This window comes from Vombatus ursinus, unplaced genomic scaffold (assembly GCF_900497805.2).
Source record: "Vombatus ursinus unplaced genomic scaffold, bare-nosed wombat genome assembly UNPS02009205.1, whole genome shotgun sequence".
In the NCBI taxonomy this organism is placed as follows: Eukaryota; Metazoa; Chordata; class Mammalia; order Diprotodontia; family Vombatidae; genus Vombatus; species Vombatus ursinus.
In genome coordinates this window covers 20,505,227-20,524,863 of record NW_020948983.1, presented here as the reverse complement: position 1 = coordinate 20,524,863, position 19,637 = coordinate 20,505,227, and the positions used below count along the sequence as shown (strand labels likewise).

The 19,637-nt window shown below is 43.5% G+C and overlaps 1 protein-coding gene across 1 annotated transcript; it reads left to right on the top strand.

Moving 5' to 3' along the window:
* Positions 1-125: 125 nt before the first annotated feature.
* HIF1AN (hypoxia inducible factor 1 subunit alpha inhibitor) lies at positions 126-13,062 on the top strand (the record flags this gene model as incomplete). The annotated part of the gene is made up of 8 exons (XM_027851661.1): positions 126-302; positions 896-1,146; positions 3,444-3,592; positions 5,046-5,191; positions 6,205-6,311; positions 6,750-6,813; positions 8,978-9,088; positions 10,020-13,062. Coding segments are annotated over 8 exons (1,050 nt in total), but the record flags the coding sequence as incomplete, so codon positions are not given.
* Positions 13,063-19,637: the final 6,575 nt, after the last annotated feature.

The window sequence follows — 19,637 nt, the reverse complement described above, 5'->3', positions numbered from 1 at the left end:
CTAGCCATCATTAGTGGCTTCTTCCGGAAGAGGCGGGGGGGGGGGGAGCGGGGCCTTCGCTTCCGGTGGAGCCGGGTTTGGCGGCGGAGATGGCGGCGGCGGCGGCGGAGATGGCGGCGGCGGCGGCGGCGGCGGCGGCGGCGGCCTCCTCGGCCTCGGGTTCTGGGGGCCCTCGAGAGGAGCCCGAGACTCCGATCCTGGCTTGGGACGAGTCCCAGCTCCGCAGCTATAGCTTTCGGACCCAGCCCATCCCACGCCTGAGCCAGAGCGATCCTCGGGCGGAGGAGCTCATCGAGAGTGAGGTGGAGGCGGGGGGGAGGGGAAGACAGAGGAAGGGAGGCCTGACGGGCCCTAGTGGGGTTTCCGAGAGAAGCTTGGAGAGGGGAAGGGTCGGGGGAACATGTGAGGGGAGGTTCTGGGACGGAAGGGAAAGGGGAAAAGAAAGGGTCGGAGCTTTGACAAAGAGGGGTGCACTTGAGGAAGTCTAGGATGTCTGAGCTTATTGACAGTGGAGTGGCACTAGTCCGGTGCTAGGATTTGGAAGAGGTGGGATTTCCGAGTTTTTAAAATTCGGAGTTAAAGGGAATTGGGCAGAGGGGGGTGTTTTGAGAGTGAGGTTGTAGGGAAGTTCAGAAGGGAAGTGGTGTGATGGATCTGAAGAAAATTGGAGCAGTTCGAGTGGAGTTTGTTAAGGGGGAGTCATCTTAAGAGTGGGACACATAAGGGAGGAAGTGAGGATAAGGTTCCCGGGAGTGAAGTGTCTAAGGAGGCATTATGACATGGGAATGCCTCTAGGATGGCACTGGAAAGAATAAAATAGAGTATGGCTTGCAGGATTGGAGCTTGAAGGACTGTTCTCCAACTTTTTTTTTTTTGCCTGGTGCTCTTTCCTCAGGAGCCTGTGGTATTGACTGACACAAACTTAGTGTATCCTGCCCTGAAATGGGACCTGGATTATCTACAAGAGAATATTGGCAATGGAGATTTCTCAGTGTATAGTGCCAGTACCCACAAATTCCTGTACTATGATGAGAAAAAGATGGCTAACTTCCAAACTTTTAAACCAAGGTCCAACAGGGAAGAGATGAAATTCCATGAGTTTGTAGAGAAGCTACAGGACATACAGCAACGGGGCAGTGAAGAGAGGTAAGCTGAGTAGGAGCTGTACTGGAGTGAGGGGTAAGGGCTAGAATTGCAGTAGATAGACTTCATCTCTTATTCTTTCTGATACCCTGTCAAAGGCCACTGTGCAGGAATTGCCATCTTAGAATTCCACTGATTTAATCCTTAGTACTCTGATGACTTTAGATTTTTATGTTTTCTGGTGGTTCGCTGGTGTAGCAGGCAAGGCCAGTACAGTTAACTTGGGATCTGAGAAGTGGCTGATGGGTAGATACGTGGTTGCTTTTTGATTGTGATTTGTGATCCTTGTCTCTATAAGCTATTAGCAGGAGACAGTGCTGTGTTGGGGGAAGAGTGAATTGTAGATGCAGCCTTTTGGACAGCCTACATTGGTCCAGATGAAAAACCATTATTGTACATCCATTGAATTGTCATACATCTCTAGGTCATGTAAATAAATGTGTGGGAATTTGAGCCTTCAATCTCACATCTCTCTCTTAATCATTGATCATTGCCCATCGTCGGTCTGGCAGCTTATTAGTGCTTTTGGCTTACAAAATTCACTTCTCTTCTTAAAGCAGCTCATCCTAGGGTCTAACCTAGGGTTGATCTTTTCTTTGAGTAGTTTTTCACATGGATGTGTGATTATGAGAGAAATGATTATTAATAAGGGGGCATCCAGGATTTTTCCCTATTTCCTCATTCAGAGACCAGTCTTTGAAGTCTGTGTTGGACCCAGCTGCTCCCTGATCCTACCCAACTAGGAGAGTTTATTTCTAATTAAAATATAAAGAGTATTTAATCTAGGTGAATTCCCAGCCCATTGTGTTTGATTTAAGTGGTCTGGGTAGAGATGGATTCTTTTGTCCAAATAGCTAGAGGCAGCTGAGTCTCTTAATCTAGCCTAGTTCTCCACTGTAAGAGCTGAAGACTTTTTGCCCATCTCGGCTTCCACCCCTTCTCATTGATTGTTCACCAGTCTGGGTTGATCTCTGTCTTTCAGGGGCACCCACTTTTCCGATTTATTGATTATATGCTAGCCTAAATTGATTAATTGCCCAGAAACTCTCATGGAAATTATTATTCATCACAATTAGATTATCTTTGGGCATTTCACCACCAACCTCATCCATTCCCTGGTCTTCCCAGCACTGTGTTCCATGCACCTGGGATATTTCCTTCTTCATGGTATTTTGTTGCCTTTGGATTCTGATCTTTTAGGAATCTCATTGCCAGAGGAGCTTAAATTTCTTTTTGTGGGTAGAAGACTGTATGGGCTTTGATATTGTGTCTTCTGGACACCTGTCCAGTAATTGTTGTGCTGTGGTTCTGGGAGAAAACAGGTTTCTTGTGTAAGAATTCCTCTGAGCCTGTGCACTATATCTGTCGGGTGTAGAAGGAGCAGTGTAGGAAGCCCAGGATTCAGGGCTCCCAGCACCTTCCTAGAACTTCTGCATTTAGTTTGAGTTTAGTAGTTTCTCATCATTAAGAGCAATCCAGTATAGTGGAAAGAACTCTGCATTTGGAGCCAGAATACCTGAGTTAAAGTTCTGGCTCAGTTCCTTAATTTCACCATGGCCAAGTCACTTGAACTTTTTTTTAGTCGCAGTTTTTTCAAATCTGTAAAGTGGGGGGATTAGATTAGATTGACCTGTCAAGTCCTTTTGAACTTTAAATTTTGTGATTGTTAAGGCAGGCCCAGGAGATATGACTGCCTTCCTGATGGGAGTAAGTAGCCCTTTTAGGCCTTTGAAGGATTGAATTGTTTCCTATAAATTTTTCTTGCTATTTTGCCCACTTCTTATTCTTTTGGTGACAGTCATAGCTGACACACACTTTGTTTACAAAGCATATTCCATTGGTTTTGTTGTTTGATTCTGCTTTTGAGATAGTTCAAATAGTACTGCCACCTTGAGGTGATTGATAATCTTCTAGGCTCCTCCTAGAATGTCATTGCCATGTTTGGCCTTGTGTGTGATTATGGCCAGTTCATCTGAGCTGCCATGTCCTGTGGGTAACACCTGACTGGGAGAGAAAATCTTCAAAAGCCTTATGCTTTATTTTAGAAAATTGCTATAAGCTGGAGGCTTTGAAAGGCATAATAAGAATTCTTCAGTCTCAGGAGTTCTTAAGAGCATAGGTTCGATGTTAGAGCCCTGAGATATAGGGGAAAGGATTTAGATTTCCTAGATTAGTATTGGCTGTTTGCAGCTGTTCCTTGTGGGGGTTGTGCCAGCTTTGGGTGTGGGTTTGTATTTCAGGATGTGGGGAGGCTGTGACTTGAATCTATGCTAATGAAACTTTCTTCTTGGGGAATATAGGTTGTATCTGCAGCAGACTCTCAATGACACAGTAGGCAGGAAGATTGTCATGGACTTCTTGGGTTTTAACTGGAACTGGATTAATAAACAGCAGGGAAAGCGTGGCTGGGGGCAGCTGACCTCCAACCTGCTGCTCATTGGCATGGAAGGTAAGAAACTAAGCCAAAATCTAGAAGTGGTTGTAAGTTTCAGTGACCCAGTGCTAGAGTAATCTCCCCAGCAGATTGTGGGCCATACCAACCTAGATTTTAGGAGTTTCTCCAAAGCACCAAGGTCTTTATCATGCCCAGAAAAGTGTTAATCTGGGACAAGATGTTTGGTTTCTGTCAGGAGAGAGAGTGTCTTTTCAGTCATTCATTTAGTATTTAGGTCTCTTAGATTTGGGCTCTAAAACAGTTCCTCCCCTTCCAAGTGCTTCTTTAGCAGGTTCTGATTCCTTATGATCTAACTTAATGTCACAGTTCAGTTTTATTTGAAATTTCTTTCTCAAGCTGACACACGCTTGCTCTTTGCTGACCTAACAAGTTATTTTTGAGTTAACATACGGTCTTGTTTTCCTGGTTGCCTGCCATTGGTGGGTAGTGGGGGAGCAGATCATCTCATCTTCAAGGATATTTATGAACCATTACCATTGAAGAAATAGTTCTGAGCTGCAGAGATTTCATTTTTGTCACTCAGGAATGTGTACTAAATGTCCTCTTTGTAATACGCTACGTAGATTCTGTAAGAAGTTATAGCACTGGCATGGGTGGAGGAGGTAAAGATTGGGATGGGTTTGGGCATGTGCTGTGAGAAGGTCAATTTATTTATTTATGTATGTATGTATGTATGTATGTATTTATTTATTTATTTTGGTGAGAAGTTTAAAAGCCAATTCATACAGCTCAGATTGTCTGGCTGGCTTCATCCAAGAGTGGAATGCCTGTGTTACTCCTTGGTTTTCAGTGTTTCTTAATGGATTTATTTAAAGTGGACTTTTTAGCAAAAGGTATTAGCCTTGGAAATCAAAAAAATGAGTATAGTCTGCCATTTTTGCCGAAATTACAAATACTGTTTTGGTACATTATCTTACTCTTGAAGCGATACCAGCTGTCAGCACAATCTGATATTTTATGATTGGCAAACTTTTTAGCTCTTGATAGTTAGTGAACTACTTGCACATTAAACATCTATCACTTAGATGTTTTGCTGGAAATTGTGATTGTACATGCTTAGAATTAGTTCATATATATTTTTGTAATTTTGATGATTTGGGGTCCTTAGGTGGGTGGAAAGATTGGAGATTCCCAAACATCAAAGATGTTTGACCCTTCAGTACTTTCATGCAGCCTCTCCTAGATTCTGTATTCTAGCTGAGGGGGTGACCAACTACAACCAACTGTATTTGATACCTGTTTTTCTACAGACTGAATGAAAAATGATTTTTACATTTTAAATAAAATTTTATTGTATTTAAAGATGTAAAAAACATTCTTAGCTCATGGGGATATACGAAAACAGGTGGTAGGCCAGATTTGGACCTTGGGTCAGAGTTTGTCAGACCCCTGTTCTGGCCTATTCATTATAGCTCTGTTGTTGATGACAGTATCTTCACTATTGCAGGAAATGTGACACCTGCTCACTATGATGAACAACAAAACTTCTTTGCTCAAATTAAGGGCTATAAGCGATGCATCCTGTTTCCTCCAGATCAGTTTGAGTGCCTCTATCCTTACCCTGTGCACCATCCCTGTGATAGGCAGAGTCAGGTGAGTTAACAGGGTATGGGGGAAGGCAATTCAGACTCATTCATAATATTTCTCTTTCATGGGAGAGTGGGCACTGTTGTGTTGAATCTTTAAGTAAAAATCGCTTACCTGGCAGATGAGTCAGAATTATATTTTAGCATATAAAATAATTCTGTAATTCTTTAATTATTATTCTGTAAAAATTATTCTGTAATTCTTCTCACTTGTAATTCTGTATTCTGTATTCTCACTTGGCAACAATTCCCAAGACCTTTGTATTGATGTTTTTGATGTTTGTGGGTAATTGTGCCCTGTATAGGTTCACTTTTTTTTCATTATCCTTTTTTACTATACTTCATGTTGTCTTGGAGTGGGCTGGTGTGTTTGGACTAATCTTTACCGTCCCCTAAAAAGTTTATTCTCAGACCCAGACCTTCAAGCTGTGTTCCCTGAGTTTTGAGATTGTTATGTTAAGTCATTGTAGTTTGCCAAGCATAGAACAGAATAACTTGTATACATTATCCTAGGAAGTCCTAGGCATAGTAGGGCATAAACTGACTGTGGGTAGCCACGGAGGTGTTAATTGGCTTTCTATAGAAAATGATTTCTGACCCATCACATGCAGGATTCTTGTCCCACTAGGATATTTTTGTTTGTGCTTTGACAGCATATTCCAAAATTCCCAACATTCAAACTTTTGGGATAAACTCCCAAACCTTTAGGTTGTGTCAGTCGTTTCCCAGACTACCAGGTCTTAGGATCCTTCATAGTTAGACTTGTTGTATCTATTATTCTCTGATTGTTTCATATGTTTAGTTTTGCCTCCCAAGTAGGCTATACATTTCCTGGTATTGTGCTGCCTTCACCTTTTAATTCCCAACATCCGGCTCAGGGATAGAGATTAAATCTAGGATTTCATTGGTGTGGGGAACTCCAGTTAAGGAAATTTCTTCTATCAATGCAGGTAACATCTAGCTTAGATATCAGTAAATACTTGTTGGCTGATAAATTTCTTCTCTCACTGAATCTGCCAGGTGGATTTTGACAATCCTGACTATGAGAGGTTCCCAAACTTCCAGAATGTGGTTGGCTATGAGACGGTGGTTGGCCCTGGTGATGTTCTTTACATCCCTATGTACTGGTAAGAAGGGATAGGAGACGGGTGGTGGGGAAAGTGGCCTCATATTGTGACTTGGTGTGATGTCCCTTGTATTCCCTGGTGAGAACTACCTGTGTTCTGTGAAAGTGCTTGAAACCTCCTTGGTTTTGCTAGCAGATCCCCAGTGGGTGCTCACTAAGCCTGGCAGGTGAATGACAGTTCTCTCTTCTGATAAAGGCAACATAATGTTTATTCCTCTTATCAATAAAAATCCCAGAAGGTCTGTTGATCTTGTTTCTTTGATATTTGGAGACTGAGTATAAGTCTTGTCTTAAGAGTCTCAGTACCCTTCACCTCAGGGGTTTTAGGTGATGACTTAGCTATTTTTTTATATTTTTGCCCTGGACCTTGTGTAGTTCTCACTTCATTCTGAAAAATACCCATGGCAGAACTGGAGCATGTTAGTTTATTTTGTTGCAGGTGGCATCACATAGAATCATTACTGAATGGGGGAACCACCATCACTGTGAACTTCTGGTACAAGGTGAATATTATTCTCCTGGGGTAAGGGTGGTGATGGGAGGAAGTCAGGCTATGGTGTGCTTATTCTGGGGCTTAGTTTCCCTGGTGAAGTGAAGGGTTTCCATTAGTGAGAAGATCACTTCGTGGTTCAGGTCTCCTTGTGGGCGGGGGGAGGTGAAGTAGCACAAGTCTGAGGGAGGTTCAGGTGCCCCCATAAGGGGAAGGAGTGACTTAGACTTTGCTGAACTCAGGGAGGTTCCCTGCGTACTAGTTTTTCTTAGAAGAGGTCCAGAGAATCTTGCCCTTACTTGCTTTCTAAATCTTCACTGTGGACTATAAACCCTAAGGTAACTAAGCCTCCTAGACCTTGCTGATGCCCAAGTCTTCTTGATTCCTAATTCACTTTCCCCTTTTCTCTGCTTTTGCCATTATAGTAATAGTTAACATTTACAAATAATAGCAGCTGACATTAATGTAATGATTTAAGGTTTGCAAAACGCTTTCCAGACATCTTATTTGATCCTCCCAACAACCCTGAAAGGTAGGTGCTATCATTATCCCCTTTTAACAGTTGAGAAAACTGAGGCACAGAGGTTAAATGACTTGCCCAGACTCTGATAAGTGTCTGAGGCCAAATCTGAACTCAGGTCTTTGTGATTGCAGGTCCAGTGGTTTATTTAAGGCACCAGTAGCTGTTTTATATAGTGCCTTATATAGCACTTAAGATTTCCAAAAGAGCTTTATGTATATAAGGTAGCAAATTTGAGCCTCACAACAACACTGCAAAGTACTCTAATATTTTTCCATTTATCCAGGGAAGAGGAAACTGAGACTTAGCAGATAAGACTTTGCCCAAGGTCATGCAACTAATTAGTGTTCAAGACCAGATTTATCCTAGGTCTCGCCTTACTCACTGTCAGGTTCACATCTGCTTCTGCTTTTCTTTGTTCTGCCACCATATACTCTTTTCTATAAGAGTTCATTTTAAAAAATTCTTTAATTTTGTTTTTTTTCAGTTTACAATCTATTTTCTCTCCTTCACACCTTGCTCCCATTGTGGGGGCGGGGAGGAAAACAAATTCAAAAATATTAATAGTCGAGCAAATTCCCACATTGGTCTTTTTTTTTTTTAAGTCTTATTTTGCATGGTGTACATTTTCCAGGGTTTTTATTGTCAAGGAGGAAAAAGACTACACATTCAGAAATAATATGACAGGTTAAGGTAATTAGAAGTACATACCATACATACATACATATATACATACGTACATACATACATACATAAAAGCCCCCAAAACTATACAGTCCCTGAAAGGGTTGTACCTAAATTTTCTAAGCTTCTCTTTATGGTTATAGTTTGTAGAATCATAAGATTTCAAGGCAGAAGGGATCTTAGAGATCATCTTTTACAATGTCCTCATTTTACAAATGAGGAAACTGTGGCCCAAAGAGTAAGTTACTTGCCCGGGGTCATACAGGTGGTAAGTAGCAGAGCTAAGATTTGAATCCAGGATTTCTTATTCTAGTTCCAGTGCTTTTTCCCTACTACACTGTATGATTCCTTATGCCTGGCTTGGCCTGGTTTTGTTTGGTTTTGTTTTTAGGTCTAGAGCTTCCAGTTCCCTCCTCATTTCTGCAAGAGAATGGTGTCTTTACTCCCAGAACACCCCACAGTTCACTGGGGATTTGTCGGTCTGAGTGTACTTGTTCAGTCACCATCTCAGGCCTGCTTAAGTGTGCTGCCTCAGGAAGCCTTCCTTACCTTGACTCACTCCCATCCTTTCATCCTTGCAAAAGGAAATACAAGTACAATGTATTTTAAAAATAGAATACTGCACAACTCCCCGAGTACAAAAAAACCTCATGGTCAAATGGAGAGAACACTAGATTTTGAGTCCAAAAACTTGTGTGCTTTAGATCTAGAGTGCTGCTTATTAGCTCTGTGATATTGGGCAAGCCACTTCTAAGGACCTCAGTTTCCTCAAGTGTTAATTGAGTGGTTTGGACTAGGTGACTTCTAAGGTCCCTTCTGGCCCCAAATCTGTGCTCATAGGATCCTCGGTTTCCATCACAATGAGGACCTTTGATAATGTCGGTATTTCTCAGCATCCATTGGTTGTGCCTGTTCTCTGTCCAAGGACTGAGGGTAACTTGGATAATTTCATGAACTGCTGCTTCTTTTACAGGGGGCACCTACCCCTAAGAGGATTGAATATCCTCTCAAGGCTCATCAAAAAGTGGCCATAATGAGAAACATTGAGAAGATGCTGGGAGAGGCCCTAGGGAACCCACAAGAGGTATGGCTAGCCCTGGGTTGAGGCTGTGGCCATTGGGTGGGCAGGGGTGTTGATGGGCAGAGATAGAATTTGTGTCATCAACCCTGGTTCCTCTTATTTTGGAAACTATTGTATTTTCCATGAAGGTTACAGGCATCTTTAGAAAACCCTTGTTACCTAATGAATGCCAAGCTTGGCCGACAGATCTATGGAACCTGTTCTGTGCTGGCAGTAATTTTCCCTGTGGGGCTCGTGTGCTGGCTGGGGGAATCCTCCAGGGATTTTTTGAAGATTGGGGAGAGAGCAGTAAAGCATTTCCTGGCATGCTCACAGCTGTACCAAGGCAGCTCTGGGAATTAGTGGGACCTGATTCTCACAAAGGTACTTCAGTGAATCAATCAGAGCATAGGAGAGGCTGATAGTTGTGAAATATTGTCTCCTCACTATGGAGGGGGACACTGCCATATTCAGTGCCCCAAGGACACTTGGTGGGTGTTAGGTTTATGTTAGCCTTAATTGCACATGATCTGATAGGGACACACAGCATCCACAGAGTTCTTCGTGGAGCCTACAGAAATATGCACATGTGTGTCAGTTGTCTGTTTAGGGATCAGCTCTTCTGTCCCCTGGGGAAGAACATGGCATCTGTTTATCAGCTCGGCACAGCGTGATGCTGCAGGGCATTGTGGGAGAGAGCTGATGCAAAATAGACTCCAGAGGGTGTTGGCCATTCCCTGTAATGTTAGGTGGTCTCCACCCCATTCTTCTAGTTGAGAGGGGAAGGAATGGAGGGTAAATGAGACTTCACTTTTGTCTAAAAGACAGCCAGTTTCCCATCCCTAGCCTGTCCGAGGTCTTCTGCAGCTGCTTCTTTCCCAGTCTCCAGGCCAGGGAGGTGGTGGTGAGATTGTTGCAGGTAACTCTGTGACTCAATCCTCCTGTCTCTGCACAGGTGGGCCCCTTGTTGAACACGATGATCAAGGGTCGATACAACTAGCCTGCCTGGAGGTTGAGGCCTCCTTCTGGGTGACTGCCATCCCTCCCATCCCATCCCATCTCGTCGTCCGGTCCACGCTGCTTCGTTGATGAGGACTGGAAGATCCAGAGTGATAGTAATTGCACGCAGCACTTAACAGACTGGGTTCCTGCCCCAGCCTCCCAGGGCAGGAGTGTGAGGTCAGGTGGGGGCAGTTCAGCAACCCACCCTCCTCTGCTCCCATCTTGAGTGATTTCTTCCTTTTCCACTTCTGTTCCTACTCACCTTCCCTCTTTGCCCCCAAGTCCTGCATTCATTGTGGAGTTCCAGCTTGTGTCATTGTGTGTGTGTGTGTGTCTGTCTGTCTTTCTTTGTGTCCTTTCTCCCAGGCCCCTGAGGCTGTGATGGTGCTCTTGTCACTTGGCATGATGTCCTACAGTCTCACTGCCATTGTCTGGGTAAGGAAAGGAGCCAAGTCTACCTGGATCATGTTGACATCTTTGAAGGGAGTTTGTGGACCTGATGACTAGTCTCCCAGGCTCCTGGAACTTCTGAGTTTTTCAGCCTTTCTTGTCCCCATTCTGGCTAGATAATCTGCCTGTACATCAACAGTCTAGTCTGATTTTTGTACAGCATGGGTGTATCTTGGGTTCCACAAGAAGGAAGGAGCTGTCTAGCTTGTGTGTGTACATCTTTGTCCCCATACTGTGGCCAGGATCTGCCTACCAACATACTTCCACAATCTGACTGCCAAGACTGTGCTACAGGAGAAGGAGCTTCCTGGCCTGTGTGTGACTCTTCTGTTGGCCACACTGTGGCTGAAGTCTGTCTATCAACGCTTCACGTGCTGACTTGGTTCACTTCCACTGGGTACTACTGCAGGGAAGTTGCTGCCTGGCCCACCATGATGATTTTTAATTTGGTTTTTAACCTATTTATATTGGTTGGGCCGTGCTGCAACAAGCTTGAGGTTTATTAGATAGAGCCTCTGGGGCTCAGGAATCCCCTTTCTAGCCCCCTTCCTTTGGGATTCAGTTTCCTGGCTTTCTTGCTCCAAGCCAACTGCTCATCCCCACCGATAGTGGGGTCAGTGATGGGAGCAGTTGAATGGGGCCTAAGAGGTAAACTGGGGCTGCTCCCTTGGCCCTCACTTGGGGAGATGAGCCAGAGCCCTTGCCATCACTCCTAGTTCTGAATGTACAGATGCTCCAAACCTCTGAAAAGCACCCCCCCCTCCCCAGTCAAAGTAGCTGCAGCCACCAGGGATGGGCCTTTCTTTGGTCCTCTTGAGTGACTTGAGGACTGCCCTCCTGCAGGAAGTCTCCCTGGAAGGAGTGAGGGAGGTGGGAGGAAATGTGTTTTATTTTTTCTTTTTTTTGCCAAAGGTTTAACTTCAGTGTCTGAGCAGTGGTTCTTGTTCCCAGAAGCTCAGCTTATAATGCACTGATAGACTAGTGTATGTAGGGGAGGGGGTGTTTACTTTTGTAAATTCCCTGTGCTTTCTATGCCTGCCCTGGTGTTCTCTCTGATGGGAACAGGGTGTGTGTGAGTGTGGAAGACATGGCACCTTCTCTAGTGTAGTTCTTTCAATAACAACCAGTGTTGGGAAATGACCTGAGTGCTATGATCTGTGTTTCTTTTTGGTCTCCCACCTGACCTGAGGGTTTGTAGTGAGAAAAAGGGCAAGGAAAGCCAAGCCTGGTGGATAAACTCAGTCTTTCTCTTATACCCTCAGTAGTAAGTCAGTAGCAACCCATGCCAGGCCTCTCACAAGCCCCAGGGCAGGAGGCACAAATAACTGGTTGTCAGGGCTGCTCAGTTTGGATTTGAGGATCTAGCTGAAGGCATTTTATAAAATGCAACTGGGTTGGGATCTGAGTGTTATCCTCTTCCCATCTCCTGGCTGGCTCTGCTCTGTTCCCTTGACATTGCCAGGCCACATTGACTCCAGAGAGTTTGAATCTGGGCAGATCCCCTTTCCGTCTCTTCCCCCCCCCTTCCCTTGCTTAGACGAAACACATGCTGTGGATGCCCCTGTCTAAACTCCTTGATTGACACAAAGCGGTCCTCTTCATGGTGTCTGCTAACTGATCATATAAGGAAATGGAATGTATAGAGTAGAATTCTTGGTCAGTGTAAATGTCACTTGTTAGGCCAGCAGGTGGGAACTCTGGTGTCTCACCTTCCACCACAGATACAAAAAAAGTTATGATTAATTATGCAAAGTCAAATATTTGTTGGGGGCTCTGGATTGGGGGTGGGTGGCTCTTCGCAAAAATAGAGCAGATGCCCAGGACGCCTTGGGGAGATGCAGCTTCCCCTACAAATCAGAGCTCTAAATTACAAGGTTTTTACCAACGGGAACAGTTGGGGAAAGTCGTCTGCTCATTTGCGTAATGGTTTCTGTCACTGGTGATTAGACACAGGATGAAGGAAAAGAAATTTGACAATTAGGAATGAGCGATCATTAATCTGAATCTGTTAGGAGACAGAGGGGAAGGATCTCATCGATAAGCAAGAGTGACCCAGGTGCAGGCCTTGCCCCCCTGTGCAAGTGCTAACAGTTAATATACCTCCAAAGTGTAAGCTGGGCCCTTGTACTTAAGAACGCAAAGGAGGTGGGCAAGGGTCCAACTCTAGTATGAGGGAGATATTTAGGTTACGATTCCTGATACATGTTTACATAGAAGTCAGATGAGAAATATGAAACAGACTAAGCACCTAGCTCTGTAGGTAGTGGTTAAGTCTTTTCCTAGATTTCGGAATGCAGCTCTCCTTCAACCCTTTGCATCCTATTTCCCCTTTATTGCCACTCAATTTGTGATTGTTAGCATGGCCACGTTAAGCATGTTATCTCTTCAGACTGGTACCAGGTCTCTTCACTGTACTCAAGGCCATCTGTGATCTGGTGAGAGTGTGTTCTCAGTGCTATCAATGATAACTGGCTAGGAGGTATAGACATACCATGATTGGGAATGAGTCATAGGGCATAAAACCTAAGAGTATATAATTTGCCTCATTTTATGTGTACTGTTTCCTTTGTATTTGTGCTGGAATCTCCAGCCACCCTGTAGGGCTCAGCTCTGTTGTGGAAGCTGCATACTAGAGGATATCCTATGTCAGACCCGAGTTCAGATTAGCCTCTTTGGGCTCAGTTTTCTCATCTATAAAGTGAGCATGTTGGACTCAATGACCAGTACAATGACTACCAGCTTTAAATACGTCTGAATTACCCTGACTGAGGATGCACAAACCTTTCTTGCCTTTGAAGGAAACAAAAGAAATAGGGATGCGAGTTTATAATTTTTATCCTAATCTTGCTGAGATGAGTATAGCTTTTAGGATACCCAATCTCCTGTTCCCATTTCTCACCTTAAAGTAGTATAGAACTCAGATGAGGAAGATGCTTCCCTGTCTTACTCCAAAGGCTGGTTATGCACTGTCCTCTCATCCTGGGTGTCCTGATTCTGGTCCCAAAGATGCTACCTTCTCCTTTGGAGTAGTTTGCCTGAAGCATAATTAAGCCATCTGGTTCTTTTAGTCTGAGAAGCTTGACTTCTTGTAGTTCCAAGCTTCTATCTGTGCCTAGTAACCGTATGACCTTGGTGGTGGGCTCAGACCTCCCTGCCATTACATCTTAACTAATACCTGCAATGCAGTAGTTTTTCCCACGCCTCTCAACTGAGTTCTTACTTCTTTTTCCAAAACTGATGCCTTCTATTAACAGTTGCCAAGTTCCTGGATCCTTCCAACTTTTACTTCATTGGCAGACTATATATGATTGACAGCTCCTGAATCCAAGGACTCATCAGAGCTTTAAAGGCTATCCTAGGTTCCTTAGGGCATTAGATTTTCAGAATCCTTTGCCTCCAAGTTCATAGTAGAAAAATGCACATAGTAATAATACTCTTTCCATAAGAAATAAAAGTGTGAAGTATCTCCTTTCTAAAGTCCTTAAGGAAACAATCTGTTTTCAGACTTAGCCATACCCACCCCTGATAATTAGATATTCCTTCAAGCAGTTTTTGGATCCCCAGCAAACTGGGCCATGTTACTCTGTGCTTATATCATCATAGATGTGTCTTTATTCTGTTTTCTGCAGTAACTGCTAGAAAAAAATATTAAACTAAAGGGGAAAAAAACAGCTTAAAAGTGATGGGCTTTACAAGTGATTTGATTGTAGGACACATTTTCTTGCCTAAATCTGGCTTATATTTTTGCAACTTATATTTGGGCCTGCATATTGTAGAAACAGCTTATAACTACATATATAGTCTAAATATCTTGGGGATTTACTTCAATAATCTGGAAGGCACCTTTGAAATCAAATCCATTTCTTTTTTCTTTTTTTTTTTTAACAGGCAGAAGTGAAGTGATTTGTCTTAGGTCACACAGCTAGTTAGTAGTAGAACTGAGACTTGAACCTAGGTTTTCTCTCAGTCCAGAGTTATGACCATATTTTGACCTTGAAGTAAGAGGCAGCCAGGTAGTATAGTAGATAGTGCTCTGGGCCTGGATTCAGGAATGGCATGAGCTCAAATTTGGCTTCAGATATCAGCAATGTGACCCTGGGCAAATCACTTATCTTTTAGAGGATCAAATGAGATATTTGTAAAGGCACCTTGCACACCTTTAAAGTACTGTATGAATACTAGCTGTTACCTCCTTTTAAGATGGCAACAAGGAGAATGTGCTCATTACTGTGATCTTCTGGAGAAGTGAGAATCAAGGCCCCATTTTTAGGTAGTGTAACTTTGATCTTGAAGAAGGGACATTAAAGACCATCCAGCCTAACTTCGATTTCAGAAGAAAAAATGTGAGGCTCCCAGAAAGGTTAAAATTGCTTGCCCTGATGTCACAAACAGGTAGTATCAGAGCTCTAGTTCAGACTTGGTGTTCTTTCCGTTGGGTTGTTTTAATAGCAAGATGAATCCTTGGAAACTTGGGAGGGAGGATCAATTTCTAACTAAAGCTCAGTAAGAATCAAAGATTTAGAACCAGAGAGGACTTTAGAGATCATGTAATCCAACCTCATTTTATAGGTAAGAAGAAAATGGGAAATTCAAAGATAGGCAACATGACTGAGCCAAAGTCACAAGTTGTAGGAGAAGGTAAAATTTAAAGGGTGCTGGATTTGGAGTTTAAGGACTCACCACCTGTAGACCTTCCATGTATAGAATTGACCATCTTCAATTCTACTTTACCTTAGAGTAGATAAAAAACCTTGGAGGCATGCCAGGTACAGGATCCTTGCCCCCTTTTGGCCAGCTGCTCATTCCTTTGGACTTGCTGGAGGTCTTGTGGCTACTAAAATACCTACTTGGTTTCAGGCTGATGGAGAGACCTTCCTCATCTGAGATTGGAGGATGTCTGAGAAGTTTTGTAGTTCATAAACTCATCCACATTCTAGGACGTTTTGAAAGAGTGGTTCTACCATTCGCCTCACCCTCACTCTGTTTTCCATTGTCCTATAAATTAACCAATGTTCCATCAACCCTTTGTGTTGCCTCCCCCTAACCCTCTGGGACTACACTAAATGCAACAATGGCCAACCACTTTCCTAGCCTCAATTTCTTCAGTCTCTGGCCAATTCAATGCAATAGGGGCAGCTAGGTGGCGCAGTGGATAGAGCACCAGCCCTGGAGTCAGGAAGACTGAGTTCAAATGTGGCCTCAGATAGTTGACATTTACTAGCTGTGTGACCTTGGGCAAGTCACTTAACCCCATTGCCTAGCTCAAAAAAAGAAAATTCAATAAACATTTATAGAGAGAGAGTGTGCTGTAGAGAGCTAGCTTCAGAAAGATCTGAGTCCAAGCCCCACCTCTGAGACATGCTGGCTGTGTGACCCTGGATAGGTCTCTTAACCTCTTAGTGCTCTAAGCAATTATAAGTTGCAGGGACAGTGCTCCTCTAGGAGTTCCCCATACCAGTGAACTCACAGGTCCATACTCTGTCCCTTTTATAAGCACCGTGCTGATGCTGGATATACAAAGAAAATAGTCATGAAGTTTACCAAGAGTTTATCACTGAGCCAGGCAGTATCCTTGGTTCTTGTAACATCTTTATTGGTCACTTTGGTCCAATTACTTTGTAACATCTATTCCCACAAGTAACATCTTTGTTAGGCGCTTTGGCAAATATGCCCCTGTACATACTTGAGTCACATTTTGTTCAGAGATGACACGTGTGGTTCCTACCTTCTCAGAAGTGGTATCACCTACTACATATTTGGGCAGATGTTGTGGGGGCAAATCTCTGAAATTATTCTGCTTATTCCCTCTCCAATTCATTAAACATTTATTCAGGAGATAGACATAAGGGAACTAGTCCGTCTCTGCCTTTAAGGAGCTTATTGCTCTTTCTACAGACAGACCTCTCAAAAGCTGGTTGATATCTGGTGGAAAGGCTATCATTTGTTCTCAGGATACCTGTGGGTTGCACCTCACCTCTATTCCACGTATTGCTAGTTAGTGGCCTGGCTTATCTTCTCAGCCCTACTATCACCTTGAAATCAGCCAGTTCTCCATTTCTGCTAGCTGATGGGCCAAGCAGAGTCACACTAGTTCTGCCATCCATAGCTGTGCAGTTTTTCCCAGCGGCTGAGAGGTTGGGGAGGCTCTTTGCAGCTCCTACAGACTGTACTCATGCTCCATCCTGGGACTTAAACTACTGCACCTGCTTGCCTGTAGTAACTCCTGTGAAGACTCTCCCTCAGCACAATCATTCACGTTCTAGTCTGGGGCTCCAAGGTTGATTTGCCAATTGTTTGCACTTCCATAGGAAGAGGAGTACAGAGTTGACCTTTGAAAATTTTTTTTACCAACTGTAAAAGGATGTTTCTTCTCTTCCGGATTAGTCTGCTGCATGATTCTGAAGTGGAGTGGTGGAGAAGCAGACTTAGGCTTGATATGGGTAAAAACTTATTGTCAATTAGAACTTTCCATAGATTGCCTCAAGGTAGTGAATTCCATGTCTACCATGTTTTGAAAAGTGAAAGACATTCAATCAAATAGAATATCAAAATAAGTGACAAGAAACTAATACCCCCCCCCCAAAAAAAACATTTTCCCTCATCTTCCTATACTAAGGGTAGGGGAGAGGATATATGCATGAAACATGACCAGAGAATATGCTTAGTAGGTGCACATGTTGAGACCAGGTATTGGATGACCCTCGTGGCAAAAGATAACAGAGATGGTCGCTGTTCAGGGACAGGTTGAAATAGATGACCCTAGAAGTCTTTTTCAACTCTAGATTCTCTCTGCCACTTTCAAAACACACACATATACTCCTGAAGATAAGGAGGAGGAAAAGGATACGTTCGAGCCCTTGGGATGAATTGGGGAGCTAGGGGCAGAAACCAGAACTCATGGCTTCCAACCTTTGTCCTGCACCTTGCTATGTGTTAGGCACTGTGCTAATTACAAATATATGTATATATGTTATTATTATTTTTTTTTTGGTTAGGCCATGGGATTAAGTAACTTGCCTAGGGTCATGCAACTAGTAAGTGTTATGTGTCTGAGGCCAGATTTGAACTCAGGTCCTCCTGAATCCAGGGCCGGTGTTCTATCCACTTTGCCACCTAGCTGCCCCTAATTATAAATATTTCGCTTGATCCTTACAAGAACCTAATTCCTATTGTACAGATGAAGTAACCAAGGCAGACAGGTTAAGTGACTTGACTAGGGTCACTCGGCTAGGAAGAGTCTGAGGTGGGATTGGACTTGGGTCTTAATTTCAGGTCCAGCACTGTCCGCTGTGCTATCTACTTGCCTAGGTGGTGGGAGCTGGGGAGGAGCTTCATGTCCCGTTTAACATGTCAGTAAGACCTTGTAGCTGAGCCTCACTGTTGTATCTCAGTTCTCTTAAAGGTGGTAATATCACTTGAGTGACTGAACTATTCAATGTATTGGCCTGTTACCCTACAAGTGAATTTCTGTTCGATTGCAAAGACCATATACTTGTTACATCCAGGTTCTATCCCAGATGGAACTCCTGAACAGACCATTTCATTCCCAGAGAAGTTGCAAGATCTTTTCTTGCCTTTGCCTTTCTCCATCCTCCTCCAGGTTACCTCCTTATGGATTCCCTAACCTAGCTCGCTTACCCTCACCTGCTGATTCTGGGTTGATGTAAGATTAGTTTTCTCCCCAACAAAGCATAGTAGAGATTCCTGGATGAGTCAGAGATTGGCCTTAGTGTTAGTCTCCTTTCTATTGGACTCCTGTGTCTGTTGCCAGACACAACTTGGGGCCTGTGGGCTGTGATGATCAGCTACCTGCCCACAGCCTCCCGTGGCAGAATGTTTTTCCGACCTCATGACTATTGCTTTATACAGGATTCCTCACCTGGCTCCTGATTCTTGACTTCCTAGGGCAGCCACTCTTATGCAGGCCCTTTCCCCAAAATTCTGAGGCCTAGAGCCACTTTTATCCCTACTACTACCTCCACAATCCCAGCTCTGGCAAAAGGAGACATTGAGAGGTCATTTCCTAGAACAAGTAAGATACCAACAGTTTTTTTAAAAATTGTTTTTATGTGACCCTGGGCAAGTCACTTAACCCCATTGTCTCACCAAAAAGTAAAAATAAATAAGTAAATTTGTTTTTATGAGAGAAACTCTTCCCTGTTTTGCGCAGTTCAGTGGCCTCTCATGGACCCCATCCCACTGCTGATCAGGATGTGAACCTTGATATACTTTATTGTCTACCTGAGATTGAGCCAATTTACTTCTTAGGCAGCCTGGTGTGCCCCTCCCCATCTCTCAGGGACTTGCCATTGATAGCTGGTCTCAGTGTAGACACCAGATGCACTTTAGCCATAACTGCAGGTCAGAATTACTGAACTCATGAGATCCACCAGCTTCAGCCATCACACTTGGCTTGACAAAGTCTTAAATTTTCATTGTAGGAGGCTTAGGCTGGATAAGAGAAGTGGACTCAGGGGTAGCTAGGTGGCACAGTGGATAAAGCACCGGCTGTGAAGTCAGGAGGACCCGAGTTCAAATCCAGCCTCAGAAACAGCACTCACTAGCAGTGTGACTCTGGGCAAGTCACTTAACCCCAATTGCCTCACCAAAAAAAAAAAAAAAGTAGATTCAGAGCTACCTGAATGACCTTAAAAGCGATGATTAATATTTGAATATGTGTCAGTCTAGAAGGAGGTTCCTAGTGGCATATCACAGGACTCTGCCTCAACCCTGTTAATAATAGCTCACATAACACTTCATTTTTTCCTTATTTTATTGATATATTTTGCTTTTATATCACACACTTCCAAATATATGTCTCTTTCCTTCTTCCCCCCACGCCCCACAGTGAGCCATCCCTTGTAATAAAGATTTAAAAAGAAAGGAAAAAAGCAATTCAACAAACCAGCACATCACCTTGTGTCTGACAATATATACACTATTCCATTCTGATAGTCCGTTGCCTCTTCCACAAAGGAGGGCATTTTCTTAACTCTTCTGTGGGGCCAAGCTTGGTTTTTATAATTATGTGGCAATCAAGTTTACAAAGTTTTGCCTCTGACAATCTTGGGAGTTGGGCATAGTGACAGAACAAGAGCCATCACCCAACCTACCCACCACC